The 16,933-nt window shown below is 41.9% G+C and overlaps 1 protein-coding gene and 1 long non-coding RNA gene across 4 annotated transcripts; one reads left to right on the forward strand and one right to left on the reverse strand.

Annotated features, from left to right (window-relative positions):
• Positions 1-7,779, reverse strand: nr2f1a (nuclear receptor subfamily 2, group F, member 1a). The gene is made up of 3 exons (XM_077521436.1): positions 6,333-7,779; positions 4,913-5,440; positions 1-1,339 (listed from the first exon to the last, which is right to left on the reverse strand). Exons 1-3 carry the CDS (start codon positions 6,763-6,765, stop codon positions 1,065-1,067), a joined length of 1,236 nt encoding a protein of 411 aa, XP_077377562.1. The 5' UTR covers positions 6,766-7,779; the 3' UTR covers positions 1-1,064.
• Positions 7,174-14,900, forward strand: LOC144018839 (uncharacterized). Of its 3 annotated transcripts, none has more exons than XR_013283537.1 (5): positions 7,174-9,411; positions 9,553-9,733; positions 13,512-13,538; positions 13,673-13,883; positions 14,363-14,900. It is a non-coding gene; the product is annotated as an uncharacterized LOC144018839 (long non-coding RNA). The 3 variants fall into 3 exon arrangements; XR_013283538.1 differs by having other exon boundaries at positions 7,188-9,411; positions 9,557-9,733; XR_013283539.1 differs by having other exon boundaries at positions 7,186-9,733; positions 14,368-14,900.
• Positions 14,901-16,933: the final 2,033 nt, after the last annotated feature.

Below are 16,933 nucleotides of genomic sequence, written 5' to 3' on the forward strand. Positions count from 1 at the left end.
TCGTTGCCTATTTGTCTTTTAATAATACAGTCACCATCACACAACTTCATCAACCGAGCCTTTCTGCAAAAAAAAGCTGCATCATGGAGTAAGCAAATTGAAGGCAACAACCAATAAAATTCAAGAAACAATGATTTTTTTTTTTTCCAAAAAGACGAAACCAACAAAAAAAATGTAGTTGAAATGATATATTAAAAGTGCTTTTTGATTTTTCATGTCTCTCCTCTTTGACTGATGATCGCACTCATGGCCGCCGGAGGGGGGACGGGGGTGTAAGTTGGGGGAGGGGGGGAGGGGTTCCCCAGATGTCCTCTCAGTAAAAATGTCCTGGGGGGTGAGGGTGGGCTGGGAAGGAAGGGGTCAGTTTGTTGTTACAGGTCCATCGTATTGGGGAAAAAAAGAAAAAAAAAGTTCAACCATCAGTGGTGATATTGTCATAGCGATTAGACTTGTTTCTTATTGTCTAAATTTCTTTATTTTTTTTCCCATTTTTTTTTTAATTCTCACTTCAATTTTAATTCTTGGAGAACATAGCTTCGACAACATATACCGCACTCATTATAAGAAGCAAAAGGTTATATCAAAAATTATTAGTATAGAATCACAGAAAGCCTGGTTTAGAACCAGAAAAAATACAAAACAGAGAGAGGTACATAGACACAGGACAAATTCTTATAATTGCTTGGAAACATTATTTTCCCGCTAAGTCTTGATTCTTTTTTTTTTTTTCTTACTGCGCATATGATGTTTTTTCCTTTTGTTTGTCATTTTTCTTACAAAAAAGAAAATAAAGACTAGTATTTTACAAAATGACGAGTATTGTTCTTGAAGATGAGGGCGGATTTACACAAGTCCAGTTGCAATATTTTTCTGTACATATTCCATCTCAGTCCCATGAAGACGCGGGGGAGTGAAGGAGTGAGAGTGGGCAAAAGTCTTCCAAAGTTGTCCGAGAAAAAAAAAAAAAAAAAAAAAAGTCTTATATATCGTGTTCTGACAGGAGGGTGGCTGCTGAATTTTGGTCCGTGTCCTCGACTTGTTGCTCTTTTTGTGTCATGTGAGGATCATTGGATGGACATGTAAGGCCAGTTGAAGCTGCTCCCGGATAATAGCATATCCCTGATGAGCGTTTCAATAGGAGTTTTACCTACCAAGCGGACGAAGAAGAGCTGCTCGATAACCGACGAGGACACGGTGCGGAGGGAAGGCAGCCGCAGAAGGAGCTTGCCGAAGCGGCTGGGCTGGTTGGGGTACTGGCTCCGCACGTACTCCTCCAGGGCGCACTGGGACTTCTCCTGCAGGCTCTCGATGTGGGCTGCGTCCGACAGGCCGCAGGCGTCTGCGGGATCCACAAATCACAGTGGTCAGAATACAAAGTTTCATTTTTTACAGTGTGCGTAATAATCTCGTTGTTTTAGAGCAACTGCAGCGCGGAAATTAACTAAAATGCACCACTTATTAGCATAAGCAACATGTATAGGATAACGCTAACAACATGGGGAGGGCGGTGGGTGGGGGGAGGGGGGGGGGAGACTTGTCATGACAACCCAATAAAAAGAAACACTTTTTTTTTAAAATGAGGTAAATTGGTTTTTTTAAACATACTTCTTCTTAGTAATTTACTCTTCATGGGTAAAAAATAACCAAATTTTGTTCAAACTTTAAACCGACCCGGTTCGTGGGTTAATTTGACCCAGCGTTGAGTTCTTTTGTTCAAAAAAAATGAAATTGATATTTTATTATTATTATTATTATTATTATTATTATTATTATTATTATTGTTATTATTATTATTATTATTATTATTATTATTATTATTATTATTATTATTATTATTATTATTATTATTAATACAAAACAACACAGAAAGTTCTGCCCATACATTGAACAACATTGGGTTATTTTTGCCCCAGCAGTTTTCAGGGCAGGTGGAGTATAGCATATATTGTAAAGTGTGTCTTTTTTTTTTTTTTTTGCTGTAAATATATATTTATAAATACATTTTAATTTATCAAACATTTGCTTAGTCATCAGTTTTATTTGCATGTTTTTTCCCCCCCTTAAAAATTGCTATGGGTAAAAAACAACCCAATTTGGGCCAAAAATTGGACCAGCCCGTTAACTTGGGTCAATTTCATTCACCGTTCTGGGTTGATTTAAACAAAACAATCTGATTTTTTTTTTTTTTTTTTTTTGACAAAACAACCCATGAAATTTGGTCATTTTGCATCAAAAGCAAAAAAAAAAAAAAAGCTGGGTGAAATTTCTTGGTTCAATTTTTGATCCAGCATACCTCCAGCATTTGAAAATGGAGCAAAAAAAAAAACAGCTTTGTCAAGTCATCATTCAGCATGACTCCTTCTTTACTTTAAGGAGCACAAATATGCTGCATCTCACTGAGCCTACAGTGCAACTCTCATCCATGCAAAAGAAACAAGAAAATGTAGCAGTATAACAATATAAAAGTGATTCGATTTATTTATTTTTTTTTGCCGATTTTGGGGTCTAAATTCAGAAGGTGAGCGTCTGAGGGCCCCAAAATCCAGCATGCTTTTGATGTCTGCACTCTGGAGATTCTAGTTTTAAGGAAACCCAAACGGGCCTGATGAATGTGAAATCGCTCTGCTTGTAATGTGACCTAATTACTCTGCAGTAAGCTGTTAAGTCATTTCGCCTCTTCTCTCCATAGACCACTCTGGCCTGTTTTTCTCTCCCTCCTACCCCACTCCAAGCCCAGGAGCCTATAGCAGTGCACGGCGGCGAGAAGCAATCACATTTATTATAAGAAAAAAAAGCGGGGGTAAAGTCAATAGTCACTTAGAGAGAACATAAAATGTGCAAGAATGAGCTGCTGAAATGTCTGTGTTGTGTTTCTGTTTAAGCAAGCAAACTCCAACCTGCACTTTGAAGACAAGTTGCCACTGCATGCACGCATTTCACTAATATGTCATTTAGGGCCAGAAAGGGCGAGGATGCTGGGGGGGGGGGAGCTTTTTGAGCCTATTGGTGAGTTGCCAGCTATAACTCAGTGTGGCCCAGACACAATAACCTTGTGAACCCGGGGGCAACCCTGAGATCTCGGGGTGATTTAAGTGTGACCTTAGCCAGGCTGCTCAAAGAAGCATGTATGCAAATCCCTTTGGATTAAGCCTGAGTGTCCCTTTAAAGCCAAAGCAGCCAATATGCTTTAACTCCATCCAATCGAGATTTTCCTCTTTTACAATCAAATGCAGGTGAGATTAAAAAAAAAAGAAAAAAAGAAAGACACAATGGATGTGCATGGAAAAGGTGCACACTGCGAAATTCTCAATCAGGCCGATGCACCCCAACCCAACAATACACTGACATGGGAGCACACACACATGCTCACACACCAGCACTTAGTGAAGGCCCAGTGTAGCTACATGTCAATAAGGGGCTGATGTCAGTCGACTGTGTTGAAACACGACCACCATTATTTATGCATCAAATAGTGACAGCACTGAAGTTATTTATTTAAGGCAAATAATCCACGCTGCTCCTGGCAAAGCGCCACGCAGGTGCCCCCCCACCTCCCTCCATCCTCCACCACACACACATGTGCACACGCACATCCACGTTGAAGTCTATCAAGCAAACTCAACGAGGCGCCGCAAAACAAGAAGATGGTCCTTCATTTTGGGCTTAATTTAAAGTAAACAGTATCCATGAAAAAAAACAAAACAAGGTCAATAAGGCGAATATAGGCGCAGGGAAACGTCACGCTTGTGCACGATAACTAACTATATGTTTATTCCATTTAGCAGGACTGATGCGTAAACGTGTTATATTCTGCATGAATGGGAAAAAAATAAAAAAATTGTGGTGATTTAATTACTTTAAATGTAGTGGTGGATACCTTCCAATTGCACAGATTGCTATAATATAATATAATATAATATAATATAATATAATATAATATAATATAATATAATATAATATAATATAATATAATATAATATAATATAATATAATATAATCAGTGCCAAATAACGGCCATTTAACTCACTCTGGATTTATTTCTTATTGGATGCAATCAAAAAATGTGAATTACATAATATAACAATTAATTATTTAATTAGTGATCATAATCTCTGTTTCATACAAAAATCTGAAAAATAAATCAATAATTAGATAAATATATGACCAAATACTTTGGTGAATTAACCACAGTCGAACTGTGAAAAGTGCACTCTAAGAGTATTTTTTAACAAGTGTGTATATAAACTTGTGGCTGAGTTGAAAGAAGTTTGCGGCCTCGGTTTCAACTTTTTGCTTTTCCTTTTTAGGGAAGTTTTGTAATAGACAGCCATGAATTCATCGCTCAAATAATATATTAGAACAATAACGTGGTGCTGTTAAAAAAATAAAATACAATAAAATACACATCTCTGACTACAGGTTGTGATGCGTTCACTGTATCCTGAAATATTATCCTTGTGAAATGTTACTCCATCTTTCCCCCCCTAATGGATTATTTTGTGTCGTGTTTGTGGTTACAAACGTGCCAGCTGTCACACACTGATGGACTCTTTCACCTTTTCGGCACATTTGTTTGACATGTGTACTGAACATTTACTGCCGCTCATCTATCATCTTCAAAACAAACCCGAAATGTTTTCACGGCGGACGACAAAATTCTAAATACCCGTTTGCGCTTTCCAGGGTTTGTTTGCGCCTCTTTTTTTTTTCTTTTTTTTTTTGCACTACGACCTGAGCTGACAGCAGAATGCATGTAAGTGCCCACTGTTGACAAGACAGATTCATCCCATGTGCAAGGCAAACATCTCGTTAAGTTCCATTTGTGGCTCCCTTTTTGTTTTGTTGTTTACAAGTTGACGCGCGCGGGGCCACAACGGGCCCCGCGCGTGCGTCTAGCCTACGTGCTACCCACCTGACGTGAAAAGCACGATGGCCTTGAGGCAGCTGTACTCTGCCGAGTCTACGTGCAAGGTCTTGAGCTTCTCCACTTGCTCCTGGAAGATCCGGATGTGGTCCATGAAAGCCACGACGCGGTCCGCGGACATGGGCGAAGCGTGCAGGCCCGCCGCGGCGAGCAGCGGGGCCACGTGAAGGGGCATGGAGCACTGGGCGGCATTAAGCACAAACAACTCGCTCCACGTCAGCCTGAGAAGCGACACCTGGTCGGTGATCTGCAGGTCGGGAAAGAAAGGGATGTTTCTGGCCCACTCCACGGCGCTGAAGAGCAACCGAGCCGCCAGCTCGCAGATGTTCTCGATGCCCATGATATTGTTGGGCTGCATGCACTGGCTCCCGTACCGGGACGTGGGGTAGGGCTCGGCCCGCAGCAATAACGAGATGTATCCGGACAGATAGCAATGGCCGTTGAGGGGGTCCCCGTTGGTCAGCGCGTACTGGCCTGGGTTGGGCTGGGTTGGAGGCATTCGTCCTCGCTGAACCGCTGACAAAAAGAAAGAGAAGAAGAGGAAATGTGCATCCAGGACTGACAAACATTGTGAGCGTGTGCGTGTTTGCCTGGTTTTGGTAAAGCGCTGCATGGTGGAAACTTCCAACTCGAAATGTCACGAAAAACTGCTTAAATGTTTACAGTGTCACACGCACGCTTATATACGCCACACTTACAGCAATTATTGCTATTTTTAAAACCTTGATTGCACAGTGCACGCGAGGTTACACAGTTTATCACATTTATATTGACGTGTGCTCTTTCTCCATAGCAACAACGCTTATAGCAGTCCAACAAATTGTAACCAGACTGATAATTCTCGCTCTAAATTATGCTGTTTTTTAATTTCATGCACATCAAAGCATCACTTAGAAATAAAAGGATTCCTGACATCGCTTTTGAATATTAATAACACGCGAGTGCAACGACATGAGATACAACTCGGCGAGTGTGCAACATTTCACGTGCAAATGACGAATCGTTGCGAATTAAACCAAATCGCTTTGACGTGTTGGTGAAAGTTGTGCAGGAGAAAGCAAACAACGACACAAGAGGTCAAGTTGAGCGCCATGATTGAGCGTGTGTGAGCCGTCTGGTAAGCTGAGACGTGCAAGGGGGGACACCCGCCTGCGTGCGTGTGGATGTTACATACACATTTTAAAGCCTTTTTCGGATTTATGGCAGCTTGTGCACAAACAAACATAACCGTGAGCTCATTAGGCCTCTATCGTGTTTGGACTGCAGCAAAATCTAGCAGGCGGATTGCTTTGTTCGAGCCCTGGAATGGTTCCGTCCATTTGGAAGCATGCACGGCGGATGGAGAAGTGCACATGAATTCGAACGCGGCTACAAAGTGTGGTAAAAAGCTTTCAAAATAAATATTCACCTTCCCGCCGCATGCCCACTTTTAAGCACTTCTTGAGGCGGCAGTACTGGCACTGGTTCCGGTGGTGCTGGTCGATGGGACAGTTCCTATTGGCTCGACATGAGTACGTTAAGTTCCTGCGTACACTCCGCTTGAAGAAACTTTTGCAGCCCTCGCAGGTGAACTGGCCGTAGTGCTTGCCGCTCGACTTGTCCCCGCACACCACGCACTCGATGTGCTGCTGGCTCTGCCCCGAGTTCTGGCTGCCCTTGTCCCCGGCCGTGCCCGGCGTGGACGGGGGTCCCGGCTGGCTCGGGGTCTGCGGGGTGTGCGGCGCCGCCGACGCCGCCTGCTGCTGCTCCCTCGACGGCTGCGCTGCTGGGTTGGGGCCGCTCGGAGGTCCTCCGGCCACGTCTTCCTGCGGATCTCGCCACACGCTAACTACCATTGCCATATCTCGGCCCCGGAAAGTGCTATAGAGCGAAATGGTCGCTGCTGGTTCTGGAGCGTTGATGGAGGAAAAACAAAAAAGAAAAACAAAACAAAACAACAACCGGGGAGCTTTTCTTGCGAGACGGCTGCAAAGTCAAATCGGCGCACGGAATCTCATAGAGGAGGAGGGGGGATCAATACATTCAAAAGAGCGGCGGACGGCTGGAGGGGACGACCCGATCACCATATGCAAGTATCGGGAGGCCAGTTCCAAGGTAAATTGCACTGAGCCATTCAGGAATCCCCAATCTTGTAGAAAAAGGCGAGTCCAGACGTGTCGGGGGTTGGAAAAAAAAATTCACTGATACAAAATAGCCACAAAGGGAAAGCAATTCACATGAGCGAGTATTTCTATAAATAAATAACAATAAAAAAAACCTTCTTGTGGTGGAAAGACGCTCGATCCAAAGTGCTGCGGTAAATAAATTCCTTTCTCCTCTCCCACCAGTCTGTCTTTCGCCGTGTGCGCAGCGCAGCGAACGCACACACACACACGCGCGCACACAAAAACTGCAGATTTGGCGCGTGTATATTCTTAACTAAAGCTCATCGTCATCTTCATCATCAGCTTCTCGCCGCGAATAGAGTCCACGCCGTGTCAGACTTTCAGCTTCTCCTCCAGCTGGAGCAAAAAAGATATCACAGGAGGGAAAAAGGCAGCAGCAGCAGCAGCGGCGGCGGCGGCGGCGGCAGCAGGAGAAGAAGAAAAAAACACACAACTAGTAGAATATGCAAGAAAAAAAGAAGAGAGAGGCTCCCAAAAAATGCTTTAAAGGAAGAGGAGCCGCACAGCAATGTTTCCGAAACGGGGGGATCTGCGCGAATGTCTGTATATAGTGAACTTTGACACTACTATTGAAACTGACACGTTTCTATGGAGATCGTTGCGCCTTATATGGTGCTCATGTCAAGGAGCCAAGAGAGGGGCTGCTGGAGACTGATAATCAAAGGCGACTGACTGGCCAGAGCCCCGCATAGAGGAGGAGGAGGAGGAGGAGGAAGAGGAGGAGGGGGAGACGCGAGAGAGAGAGAGAGAGAGAGAGGGAAATGGGAGGCTGAGGTGAAAGCCAAGCCCTCTCTCGCTCGCCATTGGTTGGAGTTCCCCTCTTGCTCTGTGCTGCAAAAAGTGTCCATTCTTACACATGGGCATGCTCATATCACATGGAGGAGGAAAAATGTAGTAGTCTCCAAAATGAGGACGCTCCTTTTGGAATACCCGGATGACACCATTTTGTTTGTTGATTTTATTTCATTGTCACTGTTTTAGCTTCTAAAGCTCTCATATTTATTTATTTGTTTGTTCATCTACTGATGAAATCCATCATTTCCGTTGAACCGGCTCCACTGTAGACATTTTTTGCAGCGTTGTCATCTCACCACTGGGGGCTCTCTTCTGCTTTTTTTTTTTTTTTTTTAATTTTCTATTTTTTGACAGCCACAATTTACATCGAACTCGCTCGCCCCTTCACCGCTATTTACTTTGAAACCTGATTAGTATGGCTCATCTTTTGTGGCCAAAAAAAGGGGGGAAAGAACCCCTGGATAGAATGGCAGAAAAACGTGCACAAAATGGGGGTGGGTGGGGGGTTTGCTTGGACAAAGCTTTTACGCACGCCAAATAATCCATCCAAACTGTGGTGGTCTCAGGTTGTCTTTCATCCGAAATGCAAGTGTCATGCTCAGAAGGGAAGCTCGTGCGCGTGCGGGAGCTTCGGCATGCGCATTGCGGTACACGCGCTCCGGTGGAGCTCATTCAAACTTACATGATGTGAAAGAAACACACGAGGATGCAATTAGAAGAATTCTGTTTTTGAACAGCCCGTGATACACGAATGACATGCGACGATGTCAGAGTAAACGGGAAAAATAATTCAAATAAAAATGCAGCAATTAGCCGGGTCCCTTCTTGTGAATAATTACATAGCCGGGTGTCACATAATGTCTTCATAATGACGCTCATTGACAATCATGTGAACTTATTTGGGGAATTTGCATGGGGATTCCGGCTTTTTGTGTGAGGATTTCTGCAGGCTTTCTCCCCCTGTGAGTTAAAAAAAAATGGATCGCGCTGCCATCTAGCGTACATTGTACAATTGCAACCTCCATAGAAGTCAATGCAGTCATTAAAGATTGATTTAAGAGTTGCTTTTTGGTGTTTTTCGAAGCTTTCATGACGAATAAAGATTGAATTGATTGTTTCCACGATGTAATATGAATATTGTGAATGATAAGGTTGCATAATGGTGGTAAAGAGGAGTCAAAACAACATACAAGTTATACTAAATTAATATTTATAAAAATAAAGAGCATTTTTATATGGGAAGAGAATATGACATACAGGAGGAGTATGAGAATAGTCTGCAGTTGATATACTGTATGAGTTTTCATGATTAAAACAAAAATAGTAAATGGACTGCACAAAATTCTTCAAGCATTTGTACATAAATGAAGCTTAAATATGCAAGTGACCCCCTTTGGAAGCTCATAGGAGGGATGGCTTGTTTTTCCCTTTCTTGAAAGTATTCAACAAGAGAGCTCTCTCTCCTTGTCTCGGTCTCGGACAACCTAAATGAAAACTCCCCGGCCATGTCTGCACTTCTTTCAAAAGGTGAAACCAATAAGATTAAATCGGACAATGTTTTTTTTCATTTTCTTTTCTTTCTTCTTCTCTCGTTTTTTTTTTTTTTTACTCCATGAAAGTGTATCAATAAGATTTAATTCCACAAATTGGGCTGTTTTTTTTAAAAAGGAAGGCAGGAGGCGAGAACATGCATGCACGGAGGGGCAGCGAATGGGGAGCAGAGCTGCTGCACGGGGGGAAAGAAAAAGGGAGAAAGTGGACCACAGCCGGGCATTGACGGGAGAACCACCGGTGATGGCGGTTGCATGGAGCATCGACCGGCACAAGCAAAATCTAATCAAATAAAATGGTAAGTCATCTCCACTTTTTCTATTTCCACCGCACGATGGATTTCAAGTTAACTGAGCAGGCGGCAGTATAGCGCCAACTTGCACGCACCCCGACTGTTCCATAACTTTGTACCCGCTGGACAAGCGCGTCTTGGCCGTCACTTATCAACCGCGAACCGGGCTCCGCTTTCGGACGTCCATCCCGGATAAGGACGCCAGATTCGGGGAGCTATTTCGACCGTGACGCGCTCACCTGCATCCATGCTCATTTGTGAGGAAAGAGATCGATAGCACGCCGAGATAGCGTCAAAACATTCAAAGGCTGATCAAGGTGGACAAATGTTTGTGCCCATTTTTCACATTTGTACGGAGGATGGTGAAACAGCCGCTTTTGGTAATTCATCATGATGCATTATTAATTAAGAAAGAAAACTCTTTCAGTTCAGCTCCGGTTAACTTCAGTTGAGATGTATTTCATTTTAATGAGAGAAAGGACATATTTTACTACATTTATTAAGCTTTTGTCCACAATTAAAGCAATTTAATTACACCTCAATGCACAAACAAAACCTTATATAAACAATTGCAATTCCATTAAGTTGGACCTATAATCTTTTATTTACAACTTTCTGATTTGTGATTATGTTTTGGAATTTGTGTGCATGTATGTATGTGTTGTGGCCACATCTAAGATGATGAATTGATGCTCAAACTCATGGATTTAATATACCAAAAAAACAACAACAACAAGCATGGAGACGTTAAGGTCACAAGTGCACCCCCTCCCCAATTGAAACACAACCACACGTTTAGAACTTTTTTTTTTTTTTTTTTTTAAACACGAATCTTCTTCTAGATCACATTTACTGTTTTTTTTTTTTTTTGATTAGGTGTTCGTGTTATAACTTGGAGTCAATAATGTAATGCTCGAGGATGGATGGAACCTTGTGTGTATGAGTGTGTGCGGACCCCGGGCTTCATTCGGGCCACATCCAGCTGACCCCCGTCACCATATAACAGCTGCCAGCGTAACAAATACTTGGAGTATGATTGGAACTCATTTAGAGCATCAAGTAGTTGAAAGAGTCCCATAACGCTCACTTGTTGCGGTGCGTTACGTTACGTCACTTTTTCCACGGTTAAGCTTTTTTGTTTTTGTTTTTTGGCGACTGAAGCCACGTGTGAAACGTACATCTGAATTAAATCAAACTTAATCTGAATTATTAAATGCCACATTGTTGAGAAAATTGCTGTAACGATCATAGTGCAATTAATGTCTTTTGAAATTTAACATGCGGTGCTCAAACATAATTGATTAGATTTTTTTTAAACTTATGGAGCTAATTTTCATTCTACAGTTTCGTTTTAATATGTAAATTGCTTTTAAACATCGCATGTGTATTTTTTTTGTATATAAAATACAAATAATAGCCTATATTTTAAATAACGTAATTACAAACATCTTTCGGAAGTCGTTTTGCAGAAAAGTTGAAGTGTGTGTATCAGTGCTTGTTTTTGCTTAAATCTCATCGTCAGAATGCTCATTGTGGTGTGAAAGAAAGGGACGAGGGGGTCACTTCAAATCACCTTTTCTCCGCTCCCTTCTCTCCTTCTTCCTCTATAAGCATCAGCAAGTTTCAATCGGCATCATCCAATCGCTGTGAATGGAAACTGACCACTGGTCAGAAATAGTGCAGTGGGGACATTTAACACCACATGCAGCATTTAACAGGCACCAACGACGCCGGGACTGCCAATTAGGAATGCAACTGTGTAATAGCTGTGCTAAAACCCAAAATATAAATAAATTATGCATGAATCGTGACCTGATCATCAGTGTATGTGATATAATTTTTTAATCCCATGTTATAAAACGAGTTTGTCTAGAGGCATTACGTTTTATTTTTTTATATAGCCATCTCTGTAATGGAATATAAGTAGAGGGGGTCTATAACTGAGGACAATAATAACAAAGCCTTTCTCAATTAGGTTTGAGGTTGGCTTTAAGTTACTGGGACAGCCCGTTTACGCTCAGGCCAATGGCTTTATTGCGCACTAACCCTCATTTCTTACAGCCTTGCTTGCTAATTACTTCCCACACTTAAAATGGCCACGTCCATTAGTGTGCACATTACAGTGGAGGTGAAAGCCCAACTTTGTCCCCGTGACACATAAATTGACATGCCAAGTGGGGCAAACAACTCTGCAAATCACAGACAATCGACATATACAAAAAAATTATTATTGTGGTCAATGTGAAGCATAAATGTGAGAGAACCCTGTAAGGAAAAACAAAAATAAATGAGTTAAAATGGTGAAGGCAAATGCGTGCGGTGAAGGCATCTCACCCTTCAAGTAATTTATTTAAAGGGAAGTGGGAGGGCAAAGGTGGAATTCTTAAGAAATTCAACAAGGATAAGGGAGCTTTAGGAATTCTGCACGCAGATTACCTTTCATCCCATCCTCACATTAGCCCACAACACACAGTAGAAATATAGCTTAGCAAAAAAAAAAAAAAAAAACTAAATAAAAAAACCCCTAAAAAAAACAAAAAAAAAACCTTCAGATTAGCCTCGTGTGCACACAGGAGAACAGAGCATCATAATTTGAAGAAAAAAATGAAAAATCGTGGTTATTTGGGAAGTAGGAAGGAGATCAGCATATAATGAAAATAACACATTAAGACAAATAATGAAATCTCCCTGACATTAACTTGACTTTAGTAATATTTGGTGTATGATGATTGACAACCTAAAAGCTCCATCTGAATGTGTCATCTGCTTAACAATGGAGATCACGATTCATCACCAATCCTAGTTTTTGCCTTGCTGTTGAAATTTTTGCTTACTAACTACATCACAAGTGCATCAGCCCCCCCCCTGCACCCCAACAAGCCCACCCACCCATCATTTAGCCACCAAAACCAACACGCAGCAGGGGCTTAATTAGAAATGTAGTGTAGCTCAACCGTAAGTGTGATGGAGCTCAGACTGATGACAACTCTTGTTCCCAGCCCAGAGAAATTGATTTTTTTTTTAAACCACTAATAAAGCAATTGCAGAAAATACGTGCCAATATTATGTACCGATATTAATACACTTGCACACTCGAATGAACCGTCAACATTAATATATTGACGAAGATAATCTAGCTCAGTTTTTATTGTTTTTTAGGACCTCCTCATTACGTAACTGAAATATTAAAACATCTCTCAGCAGCTTTACTCCAATGAAATCTACTTACTCAATACCAGTATCATTCATTTCATACTTCTGTGTAAAGTGTTGCATTATTATTGTCAATAACAAATTTTGGATTGTATATTACATTGTGAGAGTGTACCTAATAAAGTGGCTAATTAACTCGACATGCCATTTCCACGAATCAAAAAATACACAAAGAAGCAATTGGTGTAACGTTTTCACAAGTAACTTCAAAATTGACAAGATTAGCATTCAAACAAAGCGCTAAGCGTCCTCCATCTTCTGTCGTCCAAGATGACGAAGGCCTCCAGGGTGCTTCTGGATTTCGCCTTGGAAAGGTGCGTGAGGGCACGTGTGTAAAAGACGGTGACGTGAAGGTGGTCCGCCAAAGCTGGCAGATTGTGACCTTATCAATGTGAAACTCTTAAGATAAATTATTCATAGCACCTGTTTGATGTGTCTGGCCAAAGAATGACAATTGAAAATGCAACTCAACACAAGGGGCTCTTTTATTTATTTATTTTTGAGTGGACTTAACCAGGTGCGATGCTGCTGTCAGAACACTCATTTAATTAAAAACATGTCTATTTTACAGGCTGAAGCTACGTGACAATCCTTCACGGTAAGTCCGAAAGTAAATTGATCGACTTGGGGTGTGTGGGTGTGTGCGCGTGAGACCATTTTGTGCTAGCCACGCTCCATCTACCTGCACACCTCGCCCTTTGGTTGTGACCGTGTTGTTGTGTCTGCTCGCAGGCGGTGAGCAACATGGCGGCCCAGCGTTGTGAAGCACGGCGGGATGTGTCAGTGTGGTGCAAGGACTGACACAGGGGCGAGATGCACTTTATGGCTACGAGCTGTGAGCTAGTGGGATGGTGGAGTTGGCTATTTATACACCGACCAGACATCACATTTCAGATTTTAATGAAGAAGATACAGCGAAGTTTTGACTGATAATGTCAGAGAGGTAATCATTTAACAGTATGTTTATTTTTGTGGTTGTTTTGACGTAAATGGAGAGCTGTTTATAATGTTTATTTATTTATTTATTTTTAAACTTTGGTTTACAGTGATGCAAATCACAAAGAAAACAAACAAACAAACAAACAAACAAACACATATTGCTAAATGGGAAGCCTGGCGGTTCGCTATTTAGCGGCCCGAGTTTCATGTATGGAAAAAAAAAAAGGAATGATGAGGAAGCAGAGAGGGGTACAAAATAATATTGTTACAAATATGCATATGACTTTAATTATTTAATCTTTAACTTTTTAAAGTTATATAGCATATGTCATAATCCTATCATGCTACATTGTAAAGAACATTATTTATTACTGATACTTGAGGCTGAATCAAGTGTGAGATTGATGACGGTAAAACATTCTCACAGCATACATGCGTGTGTTTACGTTATCTCTCTCTCGCCCTATTTCTCTATGTCGTCAGCTTAGCTTCTCTCAGATGTTCCCCGTGACCTGCGACCTCAAAGTTGGGGTCAAGCCATGACAAATGGGAAGGGTTCTGACCACAACTGCAAACATTCCACAACAATCTCGCGTCCTCCTCCACTCGCCTCATATCCGTGATGTGTCACCCCCCCTACAGTGAAAGTCTTCCACGACTTGGGTAAAGTTCTCATTAGACAAACATAGTTTATTGGGTGTGCTGTGGGAATCTTTCAATTTGGAATTAAGAATTACAACATGAGCTAAAATTTAATTTCCCCTAAACATCCCGCTTGTTTAGACAAGGGAAGAAAACAAAATGGTATCTAGTGGATATTACGATCTCGCTCACTGCGTGCGTGTGTGTGAGAAAGGCTTGTCAGTGATGTCAAGAATGAGAAATGTTGCAGTGTGGTTTTTACACACACTGCTGGCTGGAGCATTTCCGGCAACATTTCTCACTCTGCCTCCCTCACACCATCCACTCTGCTGCAATATCCCCACATTTTTCTATCCTTTCACATCACCCCCCCCCCCCCCCCCCCAAAAAAAAAAAAGTCCAGCCTTCCCTCCCCCTCCCTTTCTTCATAGGCCTCCTATGGCCATTCTGCCTCCTTTTACTACTCATGTCTGCTGCCCCATCCTCACCCAATGTCAGCCTCCTCTTTATTCGCCATCTCATTCACTCACATCTCCTCTGCTTATCTTCCTTGCCATTATATTCTCTGATTTTCTAACAAGCGCCTGTAACAGCTTAAGTGTATAATGAATGTTGTTCTGCACTAGGAAGATAGTTAAGGTAAGTGGCAAATCCGATATCGCGATGACGTGGCAAATAATCATTTCCGTTGTTGTGTTTGTATATGTAAGATACTTACGGTATGACCCTGGCTTCCTGAATGTCAACCCTTCTTCCCCTCCGAGCTTTAGTCGCACCACACAGCTATAAAAACAAGTCACTGTGGATGTATGTCAGTCAAATTCGTACTATGAAGGCACTGCAATCCAAATAAAAATTTCAATCTCATAAGGTGTGTTTGTTCTTTTTCCACTGTGTGAATCGTGCAATCGCTTTATATCTGCTGCTTTGCGCCATTGGAGGCTACAGGGATCTTGGCCTGGTCAGGAATGTTTCTTCAAAGGGTTGTTGATGGATCTGAGATCTAATGTGGTGAGCAACGGTGCAGTATATGGGTAGTCGGCTCTCTATTAAAATGATAGATGCTTGAGCATTTTTTTGGCCATCTCTGTCGTGAGATCTCTGTAACATATGGATATTGCTGTAAATCAGGAATGCAACAGAGTCCATATTTGAAATTACTTTCACTTTGTAATAAAAGATGTGGATCACAGGATCTACTTGTTTATTTTTATTTTTTTCATTTTTGGTTATTAGTCCATCTAAGCACCAGTTTCCCCAAAGCAGAACCATTTTTTGTTCAGTTCTTTGTGGTCAACATTATATTAATGCCTCCAGTCCCAAAAGTTGTGAAAAGAAAACAAAAATAACAAGTTGCTCGGGTTCTGACCAGACAAAGACATCAAACCACATTCGTCCAGTCCTCAAAGTTACTTGTAGAATAGATCTAAAAAAAAATTCTGCTACTGGTCGAGAAATCACTGGTTTGTGTCCTAAATACATAAAAAAGAAATGCTAATTGATTATAAACCCAGCAGGGCTCTGAGGCCTTCATACAATGGTCAATTAGTGGAGCTCAGAGTTCAAAGCAAACATGGTGAGGCGGCATTTAGCTGTTATGCTGCACGCCATAGGAAAAAGCTACCAACAGATGTGAGTAGTCAGCTCCAAGTGTAAATGTTTTTAAATCCGGGTTACAACTTTTGTCCCCCCATCCACCATTACATTTGATTAATATCTTTTAAACAGTTTAAAATGTGCTATATAAATAAAGCTTTCTTCTTTTGCCTAATACTTGCTGGTTACCCTACAAAATTTACCTAAAGGCTCTGCACACTTTATTTCTTTGAATGTCTGGCACTGAGTCTCCATAACTGTGTAACAGAATATGCCATTCCTAAAATTAAGCTGGTCTTACACTTGGAAGTCAAACTAAAAATGCTAAAAACAAACAAACAAATACTTACTCTCTCTCGTTCCTCTTCATAAGCTGCCCTCCTGGTATGATGTCACCCTGTTTACATAGCTGATGCGGCTACTGGGAAAAAGTTGTGGCTACACGGGACTGATCAGGGTTGACCATTCCAAACAGGATGTAATGAACACCACACCACTTGGTCAGAATGTGGCTTTATGATCTCCATTTCTCAAGCTGAACCCGGAAATGAGCGACAGACAAACGGGGTGATCGGCATATAGGCAAATGTAGACGTTTATAGGCATGACGTCATTAGCAGATTCTGTTTATGTCCCCCCCCCCCTTGCCGTGTCCACAGGCAGCTGAAAGATGTTTAAAAAAAAGGGGGGGTGTTGGGGGGGTCCTCAAAGGTCCTTGATTCCCTGCCACCACCCACGGTTATGCCGATGGGTTGGAGTGTGGATGTCTGCCCTCGTCCCGGAGGGCATCGGCCCCACTTTACCCCACCCCTTCGC

Source organism: Festucalex cinctus, chromosome 5 (assembly GCF_051991245.1).
Source record: "Festucalex cinctus isolate MCC-2025b chromosome 5, RoL_Fcin_1.0, whole genome shotgun sequence".
NCBI classification, from domain to species: Eukaryota; Metazoa; Chordata; class Actinopteri; order Syngnathiformes; family Syngnathidae; genus Festucalex; species Festucalex cinctus.